The sequence below is a fragment of the Enoplosus armatus genome, chromosome 13 (assembly GCF_043641665.1).
Source record: "Enoplosus armatus isolate fEnoArm2 chromosome 13, fEnoArm2.hap1, whole genome shotgun sequence".
NCBI lineage: Eukaryota > Metazoa > Chordata > Actinopteri > Centrarchiformes > Enoplosidae > Enoplosus > Enoplosus armatus.
The window spans coordinates 21,137,012-21,155,653 of record NC_092192.1 but is presented as its reverse complement, the minus strand read 5'-3'; the positions used below and the strand labels follow the sequence as shown (position 1 = coordinate 21,155,653).

The 18,642-nt window shown below is 45.1% G+C and overlaps 1 protein-coding gene across 1 annotated transcript in view; it reads left to right on the top strand.

Moving 5' to 3' along the window:
- The window catches only part of dscama (Down syndrome cell adhesion molecule a), a 66,443-nt gene extending 48,550 nt beyond the window's left edge, over positions 1 to 17,893 (top strand). The window contains exons 11-32 of the mRNA XM_070916975.1: positions 3,695 to 3,891; positions 4,094 to 4,190; positions 4,309 to 4,437; positions 4,678 to 4,845; positions 5,347 to 5,417; positions 6,357 to 6,600; positions 6,991 to 7,137; positions 10,038 to 10,193; positions 10,648 to 10,781; positions 11,387 to 11,540; positions 11,892 to 12,009; positions 12,114 to 12,277; positions 12,454 to 12,552; positions 12,682 to 12,870; positions 13,280 to 13,570; positions 14,308 to 14,484; positions 14,576 to 14,606; positions 14,720 to 14,835; positions 14,939 to 15,097; positions 15,935 to 16,132; positions 16,299 to 16,601; positions 17,514 to 17,893. Of these exons, the coding sequence (XP_070773076.1) occupies positions 3,695 to 3,891; positions 4,094 to 4,190; positions 4,309 to 4,437; positions 4,678 to 4,845; positions 5,347 to 5,417; positions 6,357 to 6,600; positions 6,991 to 7,137; positions 10,038 to 10,193; positions 10,648 to 10,781; positions 11,387 to 11,540; positions 11,892 to 12,009; positions 12,114 to 12,277; positions 12,454 to 12,552; positions 12,682 to 12,870; positions 13,280 to 13,570; positions 14,308 to 14,484; positions 14,576 to 14,606; positions 14,720 to 14,835; positions 14,939 to 15,097; positions 15,935 to 16,132; positions 16,299 to 16,601; positions 17,514 to 17,893 (3,722 nt within the window). The remainder of the gene's footprint in view (positions 1 to 3,694; positions 3,892 to 4,093; positions 4,191 to 4,308; positions 4,438 to 4,677; positions 4,846 to 5,346; positions 5,418 to 6,356; positions 6,601 to 6,990; positions 7,138 to 10,037; positions 10,194 to 10,647; positions 10,782 to 11,386; positions 11,541 to 11,891; positions 12,010 to 12,113; positions 12,278 to 12,453; positions 12,553 to 12,681; positions 12,871 to 13,279; positions 13,571 to 14,307; positions 14,485 to 14,575; positions 14,607 to 14,719; positions 14,836 to 14,938; positions 15,098 to 15,934; positions 16,133 to 16,298; positions 16,602 to 17,513) is intronic.
- Positions 17,894 to 18,642: the final 749 nt, after the last annotated feature.

Here is an 18,642-nt window from a genome sequence, read left to right as displayed (position 1 = left end):
GCATTGCGACATTCAGGGCGTGATTGTGTAATCATCATCATGCTCCTGTGAAAATCAATGGCAGGTCCATGTTCTATTCCTGGCTACTAGAAATGGCCCTTTTTCTAAGAGTAGAGACTGGGGAGAGAGAGGAAGGGGGAGGAGGAGAGGAAAGGAGAGGAGAGACTGTCCGATGCTGGTTGGCATGGTAACCTGGCCAGGTGAAAGGGAGCCTGGGAGAAGGGAGGGAGGGAGGGCTTTTGTCTCACGGGAGTAGCCTATCAGCAGCCAGCCTATCCCCAACAATCCCCTGCAGGCTTAAGCGTATCATCACTGCCCTCTGGGTTGCTGTGGAGGAACAGGGCTCTCCTCACCTCCACATAAAAGGCACATTGTGCTGCAGTAAACATACACTACACACTCTACTATCCTTTGGTTCTCCAAAAGACGTAATGCTGATGTTTTCTTTTCTTGGAATAATCTCAGCCACACATTGTTCTCTGTCATCCTCCATTCTTTCTTTATTTGAATTTCTTTATTTAATAAACCCCTTGAGATGCACAATCTCGTTTCTAAGGGGGTCCTCAGGCACGAAAACATGAAAATGAAATACATTTAAACAACAAAATGATAATGTGCGACATAAACACATGACATCTTATTGTTTTTGTAAAGAGGAGCCGTGTGTGTATGGGTGTGAAGGACAGTGAGCACTATTTAGTCATCTATTTATGCTTCATTTGAGCTTATAAACCCAGATGTAGTCTTTTCCACGTATGTGCATACAGCAAGTTATTAATAAAACAGTGAAACAGAAACAAAGATGATTCAAAGTGACAAAGCGACTCACAGTGATTGATATAAGATAAGATTTACAGTGATGTCACCTTTTCTTCTGTCAGGCAGCTCAGCCCTGTGTGTTTGCTGTGTGTTGCGTTCAAGGCCGAATTAGATACCAAGGGAGTTGATGCCTAATGAGACAGGGGACTCCCCCCTTTTCCTCCTTCACCTCCTCTCTCTTTCTTTCTTTCTTTCTTTCTTTCCCCCCCCCCCCCCTCCTCCCCGCAGTCCCGTTCCCATAATTCCACTGGATATTAAAGAAATACATCAACACAACAATTACAGGGCCACAAAGTGCGCCTGAGGGCTGGCTCAGCTGGGCTGCTTGTATACACAAACACACACACACACACACATTTGTACACACATGCATATACGCAGACACGAGCTGATAGAGGTACAAACACACTTAGATGCGCAAATTGCATGTGCCTCGTCTCTGAGCCCTCTTCATGTTGCACACACACTCCCATTGTTGAGTATTTGTCTGCCTTCTTAGACATTCATCTCAAATCAAGATGCGAGAAACAAATTCACTTTGATGTTTGTAACATATCAACTGCAGAGCTGCTGTGGGGCTCACACCTTAAAATATAAATCACTTGAGTAGTTTGATCAGAGCACCACACGGAATAGCACCCCAATATGCAAAATGATTTTGTCTGTGCTGATGTCAGTGACTGATTCAAGAAAACAAATGAACAGTGATGATGATTAATGACGCAGCGTTAAGTTAATATTCCCTTCATTGGTAGATTAAAGGATAGACGGCTCTGCGGAAGGTCTGCTTTGTCTGAATAGCAATTTCAAACAGTTTCTGGAAATGTTTTCAGTCTGGAGAAGAGCTGTATTGCTGCCTTGTATTCATCTATTGTCATCAAAGCCTTCTCTACTGTGAATATATGTATGTTTTTGTGTCCTTCAAAGCTCTCAAATGCAGATTTTTCACTTTTTCTACAGTTCCTCATGGCTGCCTTGAGCCTAGAAACAGCACATGCTTGTGTTGCGTTGACGTTGTTATATTATTTATATATATATACATATAAATAATATAACAACATTTTTGAATAAATATCATACTAGCTATTTCTGAATATTTCCCTTTAAAAGCATAATCATATTACCAGTAATATTTTTGCATCATTGCAGTATTAAAACTGTACATCTAAGCCACGTCAACTCGTTGTATCAGCATATCACTGACAGTATGTGTTGGGCTGTGAGAAAGAATTGTTTTATCTCACAGCTATTAAACACAAATATACTGTAGCTTGTGTGTGTGTGTGTGTGTAATGTGTTTCCTGGATGCTGAAATGCCTTTGATGCTTACAGTACAGACATGGTCTACACAGAGCTGTCCCGGTCCTTTCACCGCCCTTGCTTTTTGTCACCTAGCTCGGTGTCCCACTCTGCTAGGAGTGTCAACAACATCGCCCTGCGCCACCTCTGAGCCACTTACACGGCAAAATGAAAGTATCTGTGCACTGAAACGATAACGTTTAAATAAAGCTGGGGCGGTTACCCCCCCCCCCCCCCACTTCTAAATGTGTCTCACAAAAAATTCATACTTGTCATGCAAAATAAATCAGCGTTCTTTTCCATTGCGGAGCCCCAAATGGCTGCAGAGTGAATAAGAGATGAGGCTTAAATGTTTGCAACCTCTTGCCTGACACTTCCCATCACATCACCGAAGTCACGCTTTGTGTGTTTGTGTGCGAGAGCGAGCGCAAACATTTGTGTGCATGCACGAGCTTGTGTGTGTGTGTGTCTGTGTGTGTGTGTACGGGGGTGAGTGTGTGTGAGCATCTGGGAGCAGAGGGTTGTTATACACTCTGCTGTGGGTGTAATGAGGCATGTATGTCGTTAGTGTGTGTTTAGCGTGGCGTCTTCAGAGTGTTGTTAGAGCATCACTGTGCCATTTAGGACCCTCAGATACAAGATACACGCCAAGGCTGCTTGTCAACACAGGGAAGCTGTAACGTTCACTTACAGTGCATTAACAGTGCTGGGAATACTTTGGGGTCCTTATCTGAGCTAGTTTTTTTCCACTCTTTTTTTTGTTTTTTGTTTTTTTAGAAATGAAAGTTAATGAGCTTTTCTGCATTACAGCTAGATACATAGCTGAACTGAGCACGAAACTAACACATCATGTGAAAACAGGCCGCAAACCAGCATTGCTTTTGGATTGAATATACCTGGGCATAGTTAAACAGTAGTACAATAATGTTTGGTCGTTAAGGAGCCCTTAAGTGTCCATATCATATGAATAAATTATGTAAAATATGTCAAATGTATTTCATAATTCTAATTCTGAGTAATTGGAATTTAATTGCCGTTCATCTTTGTTTCATTACAGAAACGGTTGTCAGAATGCCCTGAAAGCCTGTTTGTATTTGATTTTTTTTTTTTCAATTGTTCCCAGTGACAGTTTTAATTCATGATGTCACTTTTCACCCTCTCACCTATTAGCCAATCACACGCTCTCTGCCTTTCTCAGCAACTTCAGCAGCTGCCAGCTAACTAGCTTGCTTCTGTTGACTTCAGCAACCTAATGTGTTTACGAAATAAAGTTGTTTGTCTTTCTCTGAGGAACATCTTTAAATTTAAATGCGACAGAAGTAACTAGTTAGCTGGCTAGGTAGGTAGCTTTGTGAAGCTAAATATAACAAGAGGTTAGTTGCTGTGTTTGAACTGTGTTTATGTGCAGCCTCTAGTTGACTGATACAGACTTAGTTCGGCAGAGATACTGGCTTCATCAAAACTTACATACATCATACATCTCTCAGTTATAACTCAAATCAAGTACCAACGTGGTTCAAAAATAAATCTAACGAGACATCTTCTTCTCTTTTTCTCCACCTCATTTCCGCTCCAGTCCCTGCCATGATCACATCCTACCCCAACACCACGCTGGCCACGCAGGGTGAGGAGAAGAAGATGAGCTGCACGGCCCACGGTGAGAAACCCATCATGGTACGCTGGGAGAAGGAGGAACGCATCATCAACCCTGAGACTAGCCGCTACGTGGTTTCTGTCAAGGAGGTGGGCGATGAAGTCATCTCCACCCTGCAGGTAGGAGGCTGTGCTTTTTATGGGTCACAAGTCAAAACGTTGTTGAAACCATAACTGGAGGGGAAACCTCTCCCTAAAAGTAAAGATATCAGATATTGGCTTTTTTTTTTTTTTATCTATCACTAATGGACCACTGGAAATCCACCATTGTGTTTTGCATCAGTTCATTTTTATACTCATCTCACTCCTGTGCATCCATCAGATCATGCCCACAGTGAGGGAGGACTCCGGCTTCTTTTCCTGCCATGCCATCAACTCCTTCGGTGAAGACAGAGGAATCATACAGCTCACAGTGCAAGGTACAGCTGCACCGACCTCGACCACTCAGAGAAGAAACAAATTAATGCCGTAGTGGAACCTTTCAATCCTCACACCAGTTGCAGTTCGGTAAGTGTTTGTCAACTTTGTGCCTTGTAGAGCCCCCAGACCCCCCAGAGGTGGAGATCAGAGAAGTGAAGGACAGGACCATTGCACTGCGCTGGACTATGGGTTTTGATGGCAACAGCCCAATCACAGGCTTCGATATTGAGAGCAAGAACAAATCAGGTATAAGAAAATACATTTTGTATCTCCTGTAAAGTTAGACGGTATGAGCAAAAAATAATTTCACATAGAATAGGTCAAAATGTGTAAGCTTGTAGAGAATCATGTTTTGGTTGATGAATTATCCCTGCGTTCACTTTGTCTCAGCGCTATGATTTAATATAGCCGGTCCTAATGCACTTAGATTTGACCTCTCCCCTGACTTCAGTAACCCCAATAAACCTCACCCTCTCCCCTCCACAGCCTCCTGGGATACCGCTCAGAAGACCAAAGATGTCTCACCTCAGCTCAACCAGGCCACCATCATCGACCTGCACCCCTCCTCCACCTACAACATCCGCATGTTCGCCAAGAACCTGATCGGCAAGAGCGAGGCCAGCAACGAGCTCACCATCACCACTGACGAAGCTGGTGAGAGGGAACTGCACCAGTGACACTTGCTTTTTCCCCTCGTACTTTCAAATACACAAGCAGTTAACAGTTACTATGAGCAACAGAAACAGCGAGGAAGACACCAGTCAAAAGACAAGAGGCAAAAGGAGGTAACAGGCCGACTGAGTCAATTCATTAACCGCCCGGTGACATCAGCCCCATTGACTCTGTTGCATTATTGAACACACGCTGACCCCGCACTAAAAGCAGAACTTTTCAATTAGCGGCCTCAGTAGTAAATGTCACACTATGGTCAATAGACTGAGGCTGGACCCCTTCTGCAAATTAGCCCCCCATCCCTTCATCTCCTGTCTCTGTCACCCCCCCCCCGACAGAGCACTTCTCCTCACCCTCAGCTGCCACCTATAAATACAACCATCACAGCTGTTAAAACAGCCAGACATTTGTTCGGTGGGGTTCTGTGTTGAGTTGTTGGATGCATACAGTTTTCTAATATGCACGATGATGATCTGATCTCAGCTCCTGATGGACCACCTCAGGACGTGCAGCTGGAAGCCCTCTCCTCTCAGAGCATCCGAGTCACTTGGCGGGTAAGTGGATCCGACCCCGTGGGTTAAAAATGTGTGTGTGTGTGGGTGTGTGTCCGTGACGGGAGTGTGTGGCTGTGTCCAGATGGGTACAATCAGGGATGACAGCGCTGAGTCATGGCTTGTGGCTGAAAGAGTGCTGTTTCAAATCCCCACAGAAATTTAGTATTGTCCTCTCCTCTAAGTCAATGAGTCTTTGAGCTAAACATTTAACCTGCAACTGCTGCAGTTGAGCTGCTCAGCGGCAAGCAGTGGGAGATTGAAGCTGTACTGGTCAGCTCCCAGGTGTGACTTTGTTTTGCTTTATGAATGTAAATCAGGATATTGGAGGCAAACAGCATGCGTTCTCAGCTGGCTATTCCTGAATAAATACAGGCGTTAAGAGAACTGTGTGTGTGTGTGTGTGTGTGTGTAGCTCTTTATTTTCATGTCTGGTGGTTTAGGTGAGGTTATTCTTCCCATCATGTGCTTGTATCAATGGAGCTGTATCTAAACATACACCTCACATGACGACTTGTAATCACGTTTTACTTCCTCTCTCATTTTTAAATTGGTGAACTGTGACTGCTGCACATTTCCTCTCAGCCATGCAGCTAAAGAAGAGGCTTGCGTTGGCTGCTGTATGTGGTGCCTCATTTTGGCCGCCAACTTTAGTACTTTCACTGAGTTATTGGCAAAGACAAACTGTCCGGGAGGATTATAGTGCTATTCAGATATTGTACTACAAAAGTTGAAGGAATGCATCGGCATATGTGGGCACCATGCATCCCTCCCCACTTCGGTGTATTACGAGCTATGTACGAGCTCTCCACATATGATTACATTACCCAAGATGTATTTTATTGCCAGATGCTACCAGGGGCATGGGTGAAAAACAGAAGAGGTTACCTAACCTGGACCTTTGAAGGTCTTGGGTCTTTAAAAGTGTCATTCCTTTGCCAGGCGCCCAAGAAGCACCTCCAGAATGGAGCCATCAGAGGCTACCAGGTGGGCTACAGGGAGTACAGCTCAGGTGGAAACTACCAGTTCAGTGTGATCAGCGTGGAGACCACAGGGGACAATGCAGAAAGCCTGGTGCTGGACAACCTGAAGAAGTTCACCCAGTATGGAGTCGTGGTGCAAGCCAGCAACAGCGCCGGGACAGGGCCCTCTTCCACAGAGGTGGCTGCTACCACGCTGGAGGACGGTAAGACAGGAGGGAGATGAAGTACTGAATACTAGAATATTCTGAATAAAACCATAACAAGAGAACATTAGTAAAGGAAGTCTGATACAACATAATGAAAAAGACTTGCTAAAAGTCAATACTACTAACTAACTACTTCAAAAACCAGGAAGAGATTCTGGGTATTAGATATGATATGTTTAATATATGTGAGTCCATCTAACCCCTGTGTCCTAACAGTGGTGTTGTCAACACAACACAGCTGTGAATGTGCTGTTCTCAAAGAGGCAGACAGCACTGTTTCATTTGGGAGAGATTTGTGAGGATATATCACAACCTAGTGGAGATGAGAGGGCGCTGCCACATCTTGTCTTTTTCATACTTCTTCTTCATATGGCTCTTCCCCTTCAGTGCCCAGTCGTCCTCCAGAGAACGTCCAGGCCACCGCCACGTCTCCAGAGGTCATCTCTCTGTCCTGGCTGACCCCTCCCAAAGACGCTTTGAATGGCAACCTGCTGGGCTTTAGGGTCATCTACTGGGCCAACCTGCCTGATGGAGGTACACATTCATATCTGTACACTACTTCAAGGCATTCGCTGTTACATACATAGCGATATAGAAAAATACAGTCAGTATGCAGGAGAGTTCACATCGGCATTATCATTAGCCTTTTACAGATGTGGATAAGAATGCCACAGTCCCCACATATCTACACTTTGTCATCAAACTATTTAGGAACATTTAAAAGCTTGATTGCTCTTTTAACAGGAATTAACTTTAACAACCATGACTCTGTTATTGCAGGTTTTCTACAAAGTTCAGACAAAAGAGCCACACTAATAACTCCCGGTGAATTTAATTTGAAAACAGAACAGAGGCTTTCATCAGGCATTGTCAAATAACAAAACAGTATATATTGACACAAAAACATGCATCACTCAGGTGATTAAAGGTTCGCTACCTGTGGTAGTGCTCTGGAGTTATCTAAGAGTAGGTCAGTGTTTTGTTTATCTTGTGAACGTGCACGAGGACGCGCGTGTATGCGCTGAACAGGTCATGGCAACACGCCAAGATATGCTGCAGTGCATGAGAAATGGCAGGGAAGAAGAGGACTGCAAGCTAGTAAAGAGTGCTTTAAAAATCGGCTTTGCAAACAGGACGAAAATGAACTCGACACCTTTTGTTAGACCTGAAGGATATGTGTATCAATGTGTTTTGGTGAGTAATACTGAATGTAAACATAGGGCACCTTTAAGAGTCTACTCTCAGACTGGACCAATCAGAGCAGAGCTGGACTTAAACTCCTGTGTCAGGGGCATACCGTGCATATGGAACCGACCAAAATAGAAAAGAAAGAAATAACTAACTAAAGAATAAAAATATATATTATTGAACATAGTGAATTAATACATCACAAAGATTCAGTAAAATGTAATAGATGAGTCAAAAAGGAAACAATTAGGCCAATCATTGAAAAATAAATTGTAGATAGAAAAAAATGGAGAAATAGAAAATATTAATGATAATATTTTACTTTACCCAAAATGGTTTAAATGGCAATTCCGTCATTATTTTATTACTAGTAAATGTAGAAAAAAAACCCACACAGAGAGGAGACCACAGAGAGCGACTTACCTTGTATCAGTTGGGTCAAAGTGAAAAGTGAATATTTTTATTGCCTTTCATCAAATGGCTGAGGTTCAGTCTTGATGTGAGCCAGTATTTATTTATCCAGTATGCAAAAGGTTATGATATCATGGTTTACATGATGAAGGAAGTAATGAGGGTTGTTACTGATGCTAATGAGCACGTTAAAAGCTCATACCCAGGTGTGTTTTGGGTATCTGAGTAACCAAAAGTCTGCATGCCCCTGTGGAAGTCAGACAGCGTGCCATGCCACTGTCACATGCCTGGTTTTTGTCAGTGGGATTGGTTGTGACAACACGATTACCTTTGACCCCTGCGCTGTCACATCATGTTGGCCTGCCTATAGAACACGAACGCGCGCGACTTGACAGCCAGGACTAGTTTGCATGGTAACAGTCTGTAGCTCCATGGGCGAATGCTCAAAGTTACATTTAAATGTTATGTTTCTAAATGGCTTGGCTTATAATAGTATGTAAATATATATACATACATGATAGTCAACACTCCACACTTAACATGCATCACTTGCAATTAAACTTAGTTATATATTCATCTTAATCCCAGTCAAGAGCCGTTGATCAGTGCAAGAGAATGTAACGTCACTGACCAGCAGAGGGAGACAGAAGCCCTCTCTAAAAAACAGAGGCGCAGGTTGAATCAGCACACCGGTGTTATTGGAATCAGCTTTGTTTCGCAATGGTTGATTTTTTTTGAGACAGTAACAGTTATTAACGTTATATTAAGGTTACACTGAATCATTTCAGAGCCTGCTGCTTGCATTCATGTAAGTTAAGTTATATAGTTGATATTATATATTACATTATATATTCTACTTCATTCCAGACATATAGGATTATATATTCAAATGTTTAGGGCCACAGCTAATCGTTATTTGTAATAGTCCTGCGGTGTCCAATACTTCACGTGAAGAAGTCACCTCCACCCTGTCAACCCTGATTAGACTAAAGACTGTCAGTCACACATCAAAGGAGCAGTATCCCCCATTGAACTGTTGACCAAACAGAGCCAAACAGACTTAGAACCAGGAAGTAAAGATCATAACATTTAGGTGAGAGAAACAACATAGAAACACTTCGCAGCGATTGGTGACATTTGTAAGAGTTGATGGCGAGACAGCATACATCATTATTTCTGTTACCGTCTACAAATTGATGATTTAGAGCCTCTTGAGCTGTTATCTACTAATGGTTTCAGATTTGTTTTCATTTCTGTACCTGGACAGTATAACAAGACACGAGGCGAACACAATCGCGCACAACATGCATTTACTGGTAAGGTAAGACGTCTGCAGGCCTGCAAGTGCTATGGGTATTTAAATTGCTCATTAAAAGCCAGAGAAGAAGAGATGCGGCTGGTCTCTTGGACCTCTGGAGAGAAGTGGAAGGAGGGAAAGGAGGGAGAAGAAAACATTGTTAAGAAGGGATATGGACAGAGAGCAGTGACAAAGAGACATCAATAATTCAGACCCTAACAGCTGAAGGTAGCAGGTTGCCAGTGAAGACCTGCCACCGCAGCAGTCCTCGGACGCGGGGTTGTTTAAACTTGATTGAATATGACATTATATCCAAGGCTGTGCCATGACACCCCTGGGCCTGACACCTGCTTTTAAGTATGTGATCTGCTGTATAATGTATTAGTCACATGTTGGGACCAGTGGCAGCTTGTCATAGCACTGGATTGTTTACAATAAGAGACTTGCATTGGATAAGGCCTTTGACCTGAGGTGTTCTCACTGAACCCCTCACCCCCTCCCAACTTCCTCCTCTCCTGTCCCGGTTTCTGTCCATTAGAGCTCGGAGAGATCAGGAATGTGACGACCTCGAAGCCCTCTCTGGAGCTGGATGGACTTGAGAAGTACACCAACTACAGCATCCAGGTGTTGGCCTTCACCAGAGCTGGAGACGGCGTTCGCAGTGAACAGATTTACACCCGCACCAAGGAGGACGGTAGGAAGATAAAAGGCAATAAGGGCAGCTGTCACACTGCACTTGTCAAGGCGAGCTTGTGTCTCACTCAAGCTGCTTTGCAGACATGCTCAGACTTGTGTGAGTTTGACTCGCTGCTGTAGGGCATCAAGGAATAAAAGAACTTCTGATCTTAACATTAAATGGAGAAATGTCAGTTTTGAATTAAATTAAATTAATTAAATTGAGAGTATTTTGCAGCAGTGAATGAACCCCTGTGGTAAAAATGAGGCAAGGAGGCGGCAGGGTCTTAAATATGCTTATTAAGTGGAGGGCTGTAACTCCTGCATGTAGCAGGAAGTGCTGCAGAATATGACATTTGGCCATCTGTTATCTTGCTTTATAATCAGTATTAAAAAGAACTATAAAAATCTCCAGAGTAATAATATTAGCTTAATGTGGGAAATATATCAACTAGATCATCTCTTCCTTTTAGTTCCTGGTCCCCCCGCGGGCGTGAAGGCAGCAGCTGCATCGAACTCTGTGGTGTTTGTGTCCTGGCTGCCCCCTCTCAAAGTGAACGGCATCATCAGGAAATACACCGTTTTCTGCTCCAACCCACACCCCACGGTAAAATGAGCTTAAAAACAGCATAATTCACAATTTAGCATTTTGGATCGGGTTAATTTAAAACCGGGACTTAACTAAAACAACTTAAAGGATAAGGCTGCCGTTATTCTATATTTTTCTTATTGTCAACAAATCCCATGAAAAGACCAAAACCAACAATGTGTTAGTCCGTCTCTCAATGCTTTCTGACTTCCCTACCCTGTCTGTGGCGCTCAGCTCAGAGGTTATTCATTCCTAAAGTAAAGTGTTTCCATTAAACAGCTGGGCGTTGTAGTTTTTTTTTTTGACCTGCAGTGGTTTGACGTCCATTTGCTGCTGTGACGTGAAAGTGGACTCACCACACTCATCGGTGATGCTGGTCAGAGTTGCAGCACACCTGAGACTTTCAGCTTTCAAAAGCCTGGTCCTGGTGCTGTTTACTCACGTGTGCCTGTGTGTGGGATGACGTATCAATTCATTGTTGGTTTTGGTGTCTTTATGGCATTTGTCGACAATATTAAAAATGCAGAATATCACCAGACTTGTCCTTTAACATGAAGTCACTGTTTAACGTGGATGGAAAATATGATGACTTATGACGGCCCTGAATGTCCTCCCTCACTCAGGTGAGCAGTGAGTTTGAGGCGGCCCCAGATGTGTTCTTCTACCGCATCCCCAACCTGAGCAGGAACCGTCAGTACAGTATCTGGGTGGTGGCCGTCACCGCCGCAGGCCGGGGCAACGCCAGCGAAATCATCACTGTCAAACCCATGGCAGAGGGTAGGTGCAACTGATCTTTGTGGGTGCTTGAAAAAGTAGCTCAGTCCTAGCATCTCCTTATGAGAAGACAGGTAGGGGAGCATCAGTTGAATGTAAAGCACCCTGTGTTTGGCCCTGTCAACACTTTACATGCTTGGTGAGAGCTGATAAGCTGATTGCATATGCTGATACGGCTCCTGTGAGGACGTTCACATCCTGTCTGAGGTCTAGGTTATGGATGCCACCCCCCACCCTGCTCCGCTGCTCAGATGCAGACAGAAACACCGTCAGGCTGTGACCCCTGAGCCTGTAGTCCTGACTCAGTGAGCTCAAGGGTTAGAGGGCTGATGAAGCATGTGTGTGTTTTTGCAGCTCCGGCTCGGATCCTGACCTTCAACAGGACAGTAACGACCCCCTGGATGAGGGATATTGTGCTGCCCTGTAAAGCAGTGGGTGATCCATCCCCAACCATCAAGTGGCTGAAGGAGATGTGAGTACAGCACAAACACACACACACAGATAAAGTCTCCATCAGTAGTTTAATTTGTCTCTTCAAAGTTAGCAATGCTAATTCTAAACACATCTCTGTTTCAGCAATGGAACCCCAGCACCTGTTGTGATTGACAGCCGGCGCAGCGTCCACGGTAACGGCAGCCTTGTTATTCGCACAGTGAAAGCAGAGGATTCTGGGAACTACACTTGCGTGGCCAGTAACAGCTTTGGGTCGGACAAGATCGTCCTCAACCTGCAGGTTCAAGGTAAGAACTAGTGGCCATCACAATTTCTAACACTTACACACACACGATGCTTTGAATATGCTGCACCTGTGGATCGGTGTTAATGCATTTGCACACCTTGTTAGCAAACGCTCTGTGTGGGATGCAAATTCACTTTTTCAGTGGCACACGCTTGTTTCTGCTTCTGCTTCCTTCAGTTCCACCTGACCAGCCTCGCCTCACAGTGACCAAGACAACCACCACCTCAATCACCCTGTCCTGGATCCCTGGAGACAACGGCGGCAGCTCCATAAGAGGTCAGACAGACGTAACCCTGTTTTTCTTCTTGTTGTTCGTGTTTTTGTTCCTGTTGGGGTTTTTATTCAGTTTACCAGAAGGGCTGTTCATTCACACACCCCCCCCCACACACACGTGTTCTTTTCCAGGCTACATTCTGCAGTACTCTGAGGACAACAGCGAGCAGTGGGGTAACTTTGCCATCAGTCCCAGTGAGCGCTCCTACCGGCTGGAGAACCTCAAGTGTGGCACCTGGTACAAGTTCACACTCACAGCCCAGAATGCAGTGGGGCCAGGACGCATCAGTGAGATCATTGAAGCAAAGACCCATGGGAAAGGTATAAAGAAATATGTTTTCTTTTGATAATAGTTGATTTAAATATTGATAGATTTTATGTAATTTTATTAATAAGTATTTTATTGTCTTTAGAAAAACCTGCTATGGTAATTAATTATGATATAATAAAGTAGTTTCTTTAGAGATATATTGCTTTTTCTTTCCTGATAATGTAATTGATTAGTAAATGAACGAGTATTCTGCAAAATGTAATGCATTTTCTACCAATTTGGTGGGATATTTTATTAGAGCTGAATTGATTCGTCGATTCATGGAATAAATCAGCAGAAAATGATTAAGCAACTCTTTTGAATGCTAAAAATGAGCTGGCTATGGCTTCAGTTTTGGTTCCAAATGTTGAGGTTTGCTGGTTTTCTTAAACTGAGGCTCTCCTTCTCCTCCCTCTGCAGAACCTCAGTACTCTAAAGAACAGGAGCTCTTCACCAGCATCAACGCCACTCGGGTCAAGCTCAACCTGAACGGCTGGAATAACGGTGGGTGCCCCATCACCTCCTTCACCTTGGAGTATCGGCCTGTAGACTTGCCCACGTGGACCACGGCACAGCGCACCTCCCTCACCAAGAGCTACATCCTGTACGACCTGCAGGAGGCCACCTGGTACGAGCTGCAGATGAAGGTCTACAACAGCGCCGGCTACGCTGAGAAGAGGGTCAAGTTTGCAACGCTCAGCTATGATGGAAGTGAGTAAAGGGAACAGTCGCTGGGAGTATCTGTCATGGTCTGCTGAACGTGTCAGGGAGCTGCTCCAGAGACACTCTGACTGTTGAATACGCTTCCAGTAGCTGTACCACACTGAGTCTGGATAACAGTAGCAATCTGAGGCAAAAGAGGAATAAATCACTTTCTGTTAATGGCAGAACCTCGAGGCTGGAGGTGATTGAGGTTCCCTTGATGAATTGGGCAATAAAAAACACATTTCATGCTGCCTCCCTGGCTTTGGCTGTGGCTGGTTGCTGCTTACGACACCTCCATCACAAGCCTACTGAGTTAAATAATTCCATGATCTCCTCTGATATAACGGATGCTGCCAGCTCATATCGCACCCCCAGGAGCTCAGTGGTATTCTTCCATAATCAGCTCGGAAGACCAAACCCACTTCACTTCCTCCTTCACTGACATCCTGGAGCTGTTGGAGAGAGAAATCCGGCTGAGCGTTTAGCTATGACGGATGAGTTCATTCGCATTTAAATAGAGTTTGGCAGGATGGGAACCAGGTTTTACTGCCAATTCGGCAAAAAGGTCAAGTGCTGATATTAACAGAGTCCAGCAGCTTGTGGTGGAACTCTGTACGTGATCGCTCAGAAGAAAATGTTCAAGGACACAAATGAAGCTGACAGTTGTTCCCTTCCATGCGAATGGTGTCTTACAGCCCATGTGGGATGCATCTGTCATAACACGTCATGTTTCTTCCGCACAGGTACCATCGCACCTTTGGTGAAGGCACCCAATGTGAGTGAGGACAACTCCGGGGGCGGCGAAGGTCTGAAGATGATGGTGACCATTTCCTGCGTGCTGGTGGGCATTGTTGTGATCTTCATCGGGCTGCTGGTGCTGAGGAGGAGGAGGAGGGAGCAGAGGCTCAAGAGGCTCCGAGGTGAGACGAGAGAGGCCGTCTAACATGATGTTTAGCTTCTATTCTCTCGCGTTCAACAAGCAAAGTGATGTTCTCTCTGTTTGTTTCCCAGATGCGAAAAGTTTGGCTGAGATGCTCATGAGGTGAGAACAACTTCACTGCTCGACTGTTATCAAGTGTCTCAGTATGTCATCTGGGGAGAATTTACGACAAGGGTTTCCAATAATCCAGTTCTCCTTTTGTTTGTGCTCCTCAGTAAAAACACACGTCCAGCAGAGCCAATTAACAAACAGCAGCAGACACTCCGCATGCACATCGACATCCCCCGAGCCCAGCTCCTGATCGAGGAGAGAGACACCATGGAGACTGTTGGTAAGCTCTCTGCTAGTGTGTACTGCTGCCATACAGGAAGCTGCATACAGCAAGTGAACCTGGTTCTTGCAGAGCTGAGCTCGTGTCTCTTGCTGTCCCACAGACGACCGGTCCACCGTGTTACTGACAGATAACGACTTCGGGGAGACCCAGAAACAGAAGTCGTCCACAGTCACCCACACAGTCCACTACCAGTCCCTGTCCCAAGCCACCGGTCCACTGGTGGATGTGTCTGATGCCAGACCAGGAACCAGTAAGTCCAGTACGGACGCTTTTTTTTTTTAACTTCATAACACATCAAATGTAAAAACAAACACTTTTTCCTTTAGTTATTTTGTATTTTTCCTCCATTGATGTGCCTTTTGTTTACCTCTGGTGTATGCTGAGGGCTTTATACAAAATGAAGCTCAGCCTGCTCAAGTCACCACCACCACCCTCACATGGCGTACTGCTCACACTGCAACATACAATATATCCAGCACACGATCATGTGCTGAAAGGTGCCCTGTGGAGTTTTCTTGCAAACAAAAGTCATGTTACTCACCAAAACTCATTGTAGTATCATTGAGCTCTGACAAACATGAATGCATGTCCCTCCTCATAAAACATTTTCAACACTTTTAAATTGTTTACTAGCCTGCAGTCTTCTTCTTCTTCTTCACTGCCTTTGTTGGCGCATTGCAACATATCTTGGCACATTACCGTCACCCGTATACCAGGGGGAATAGTGTGAAACCATTGGCGGGACCGTGCATCGCGTCACCCGCGTCCTCGTGTGCACTCATGAGACAAACAAAAGCAGGGACTCATTTGTTTGTCTATAGCGCTACTAGAGGTCCAGAAACTCCACCGGGAACCTTCAAGCAGGCAGTGCCCTGTTCTGCTTTGCTCCGCACGGCTGCTGCTGTTGTTCATGTAGCATTCCATTAGCCACACCTCCACCTGTAGGCCTACGAGTGCTTCCCACCACCCGCAGTGCTGAGCTTGATGTTTCCTTGTTTTTGGAAATGAGATGCAGGGGATTCGTTACTGTTAGCATACCAGTCATGACCATTTCCTATCATCTGCATAAACACTCATTCTCCTCCTCCTTTTTTAGACCCTACAGCCCGCCGCACGGCCAAAGCCGGCCCAGCGGCTCGCAACCGCTACGCCAGCCAGTGGACCCTGAACCGCCCACACCCCCCTGTCTCCTCCCACACTCTCAGCACTGACTGGAGGCTGCCCACACCCAGAGTTGCAGGCTCTGTTGACAAGGAAAGTGACAGCTACAGCGTCAGCCCATCTCAGGACACAGGTAAGCCACACATCTGGATACAGCTGCTTCAAAACGTAGCTATAACACTACTCTCTCATCTCTAACAGCAAATCAGTTGTCTGACAACTTTAACAGCGTTACGTCCCAACTATTCTGCCACTAACTCTTGACACTAATCCCTCCAATAACCCCGGCCCGTGTCCAGACCGAGCGCGGAGCAGTATGGTGTCAACAGAGAGCGCGTCCTCCACCTACGAGGAGCTCGCCAGAGCCTACGAGCACGCCAAGATGGAGGAGCAGCTGCGCCACGCCAAATTCACCATCACCGAATGCTTCATCTCTGACACTTCCTCAGAGCAGATGACGGCGGGCACCAACGACTACACCGACAGCCTGACCTCCAGCACACCGTCCGAATCAGGCATCTGCCGCTTCACTGCTTCCCCGCCCAAGCCTCAGGACGTCAGCAGGGTCATGAACATGGCCGTGCCCAAGGCCCACAGACCGGGTGAGGCCACAGATCTGTCTCGGCCTGAACCCCCGACGGCATGCTAACCTTTTTTAACAACTGTCTTCATTGCGATGCTAATGCCTAAACTTCAACGTCCTGTCTAACATTGATAGCTAACCATTAACTGTGACTCTAATGCAGACAGTGAAGCCAAATGTTGATGATTGTCTCAGTTGAGTTAGGCTGAAAGTCTCTGAATTTTCGATTTAATGGTTCCCCAATTTTCCCTCTCAGAGTTAAATACAATGGGACATTCCGAGATATTAGACAATTAATATTTCACATCACTAAAAATTCATGAGAACAAATCTTGAAAATCTAAGGCAGGAAATATGGAGGACATTACACATTGACATATTAGCCATCTTTTTCTTTCCATAGACAGTTACAACTGCTGAAGAGATTCATGTTAAGTCTTAACGTGTAAATATAAGATGCTCAAGTGTATGTGCTAAGACATATTGAAAAATCCGGCTTGATAGGATAAACGTACTGTACATGAAATCCCTGCTGTGCAGAGATACTACTTACTCATTTTAAGAAAACAGTCTAATGGTCATAGAATATATTGTAAGTCTAGCGAAGGTTGAGGGTAAGATCTTACCATTGAAGTAGATGACGTCAGTGTCAGAGCAAGGACCCCGAGGGACAGTTCGTATGTCTGTGATCATGACGAGTGAACTCTTTTGATTTATTGCTTTGATACGTTGACAAAGATGTATGAAGGTGAGTAAAAAGATGGACTCCTTTGAGGACCAAAAATGAACAAAGTCTTCTGAACACAACACATGGAGTCAGGTCCAAAGCAGCGTCTTGATATGTTTAACACTAGTAAAATAAGGTGGCGTTCAGGTGGCGGGAACGTCTGCATGCGTTGTCTCTGAGACCTAACTCTGATCTGTCCTGCAGGGGGCGAGTTGGTTCACCTTCCTCCATACCTGCGCATGGACTTCCTGTTAAACCGAGGCATGTCCTGCTCGGGGTCATCCAGGGGGACAGCTAGTGGGGAGAGAGCGGCCATGGGTCAGGCCTGTCTGGAGCCCCAGAAGAGTCGCTCACTGAAGCGGCCCTCTCGCATGGCGCCCCCAACGCCCACAGAGGCCCCTCAGGCCAGCAGGGACCCAGTGGCCCAGTGGCAGCCCGGCTCTGCGGCCACACTCCCCCACAGAGAGGGCTCCGAGCTGGCCCAAGCCGCCAAGCTCAGCACCTCCCAGGAGTCCCTGCTGGACTCGCGAGGACATCTCAAACAGAGCAGCAACCCCTACGCAAAGTCCTACACGCTGGTATAACAGCAGGGGCACCTAGGGCCGGACTAGAACTCACTCTAACACTGGACTTAACACTCAAGTGCAGTAAACTGACTTTCACCACGCAGTTCTGTATATACGCCCCCCCCCCCACCCCCTGCAAGGGCGGGGTCACTTTTACTAATCTCCTTTAATTTATTTTAGAGCTTTCTTTTCTCTCTTGTTTGTATTTTCTTTTTGTTTTTCGTTTGTTTCACTTGAGAAAAGATTCACTCATCGGAAACGACTCCAGCCGGAGCTTTGCCAAACTAATTGAGTAACGAGGGAGCATTATTTATTCTTGATTATTGTTCATTCTTTATGATTAATCAGTGATTATTAATTGTTAGTTGTCAGCTATTAATGATCATTAATTATTGATTACCAAATGATCTATTATCACCATTACTACAATGTTTTCATAAGAACCCGGACTTTTTCTTTTTTTCTGGAGTGGAAGATGACCATTTGGAGTCATTTTTTTCCTATGGAATATCCCTCTGAAACACTGAATGAAACTTGGGAGAAATCTTGGAATGAAAGCAATTGACACCAGTCCAAACTTTTCAGCTGCTCTCAAATTGTTACTTTTTTTGAAGAAAAAAAAATCTATTTCCTATGGATGCATGGGGACTGACCAATTAAAAGACAATGAGGATAACGATCGTGGCTGGACGGCCCAGTCGAGCATTTTGTCACACTATGAAATGATCCAATGTGAAGATTTATTATTCTTATTACTATAAATATAT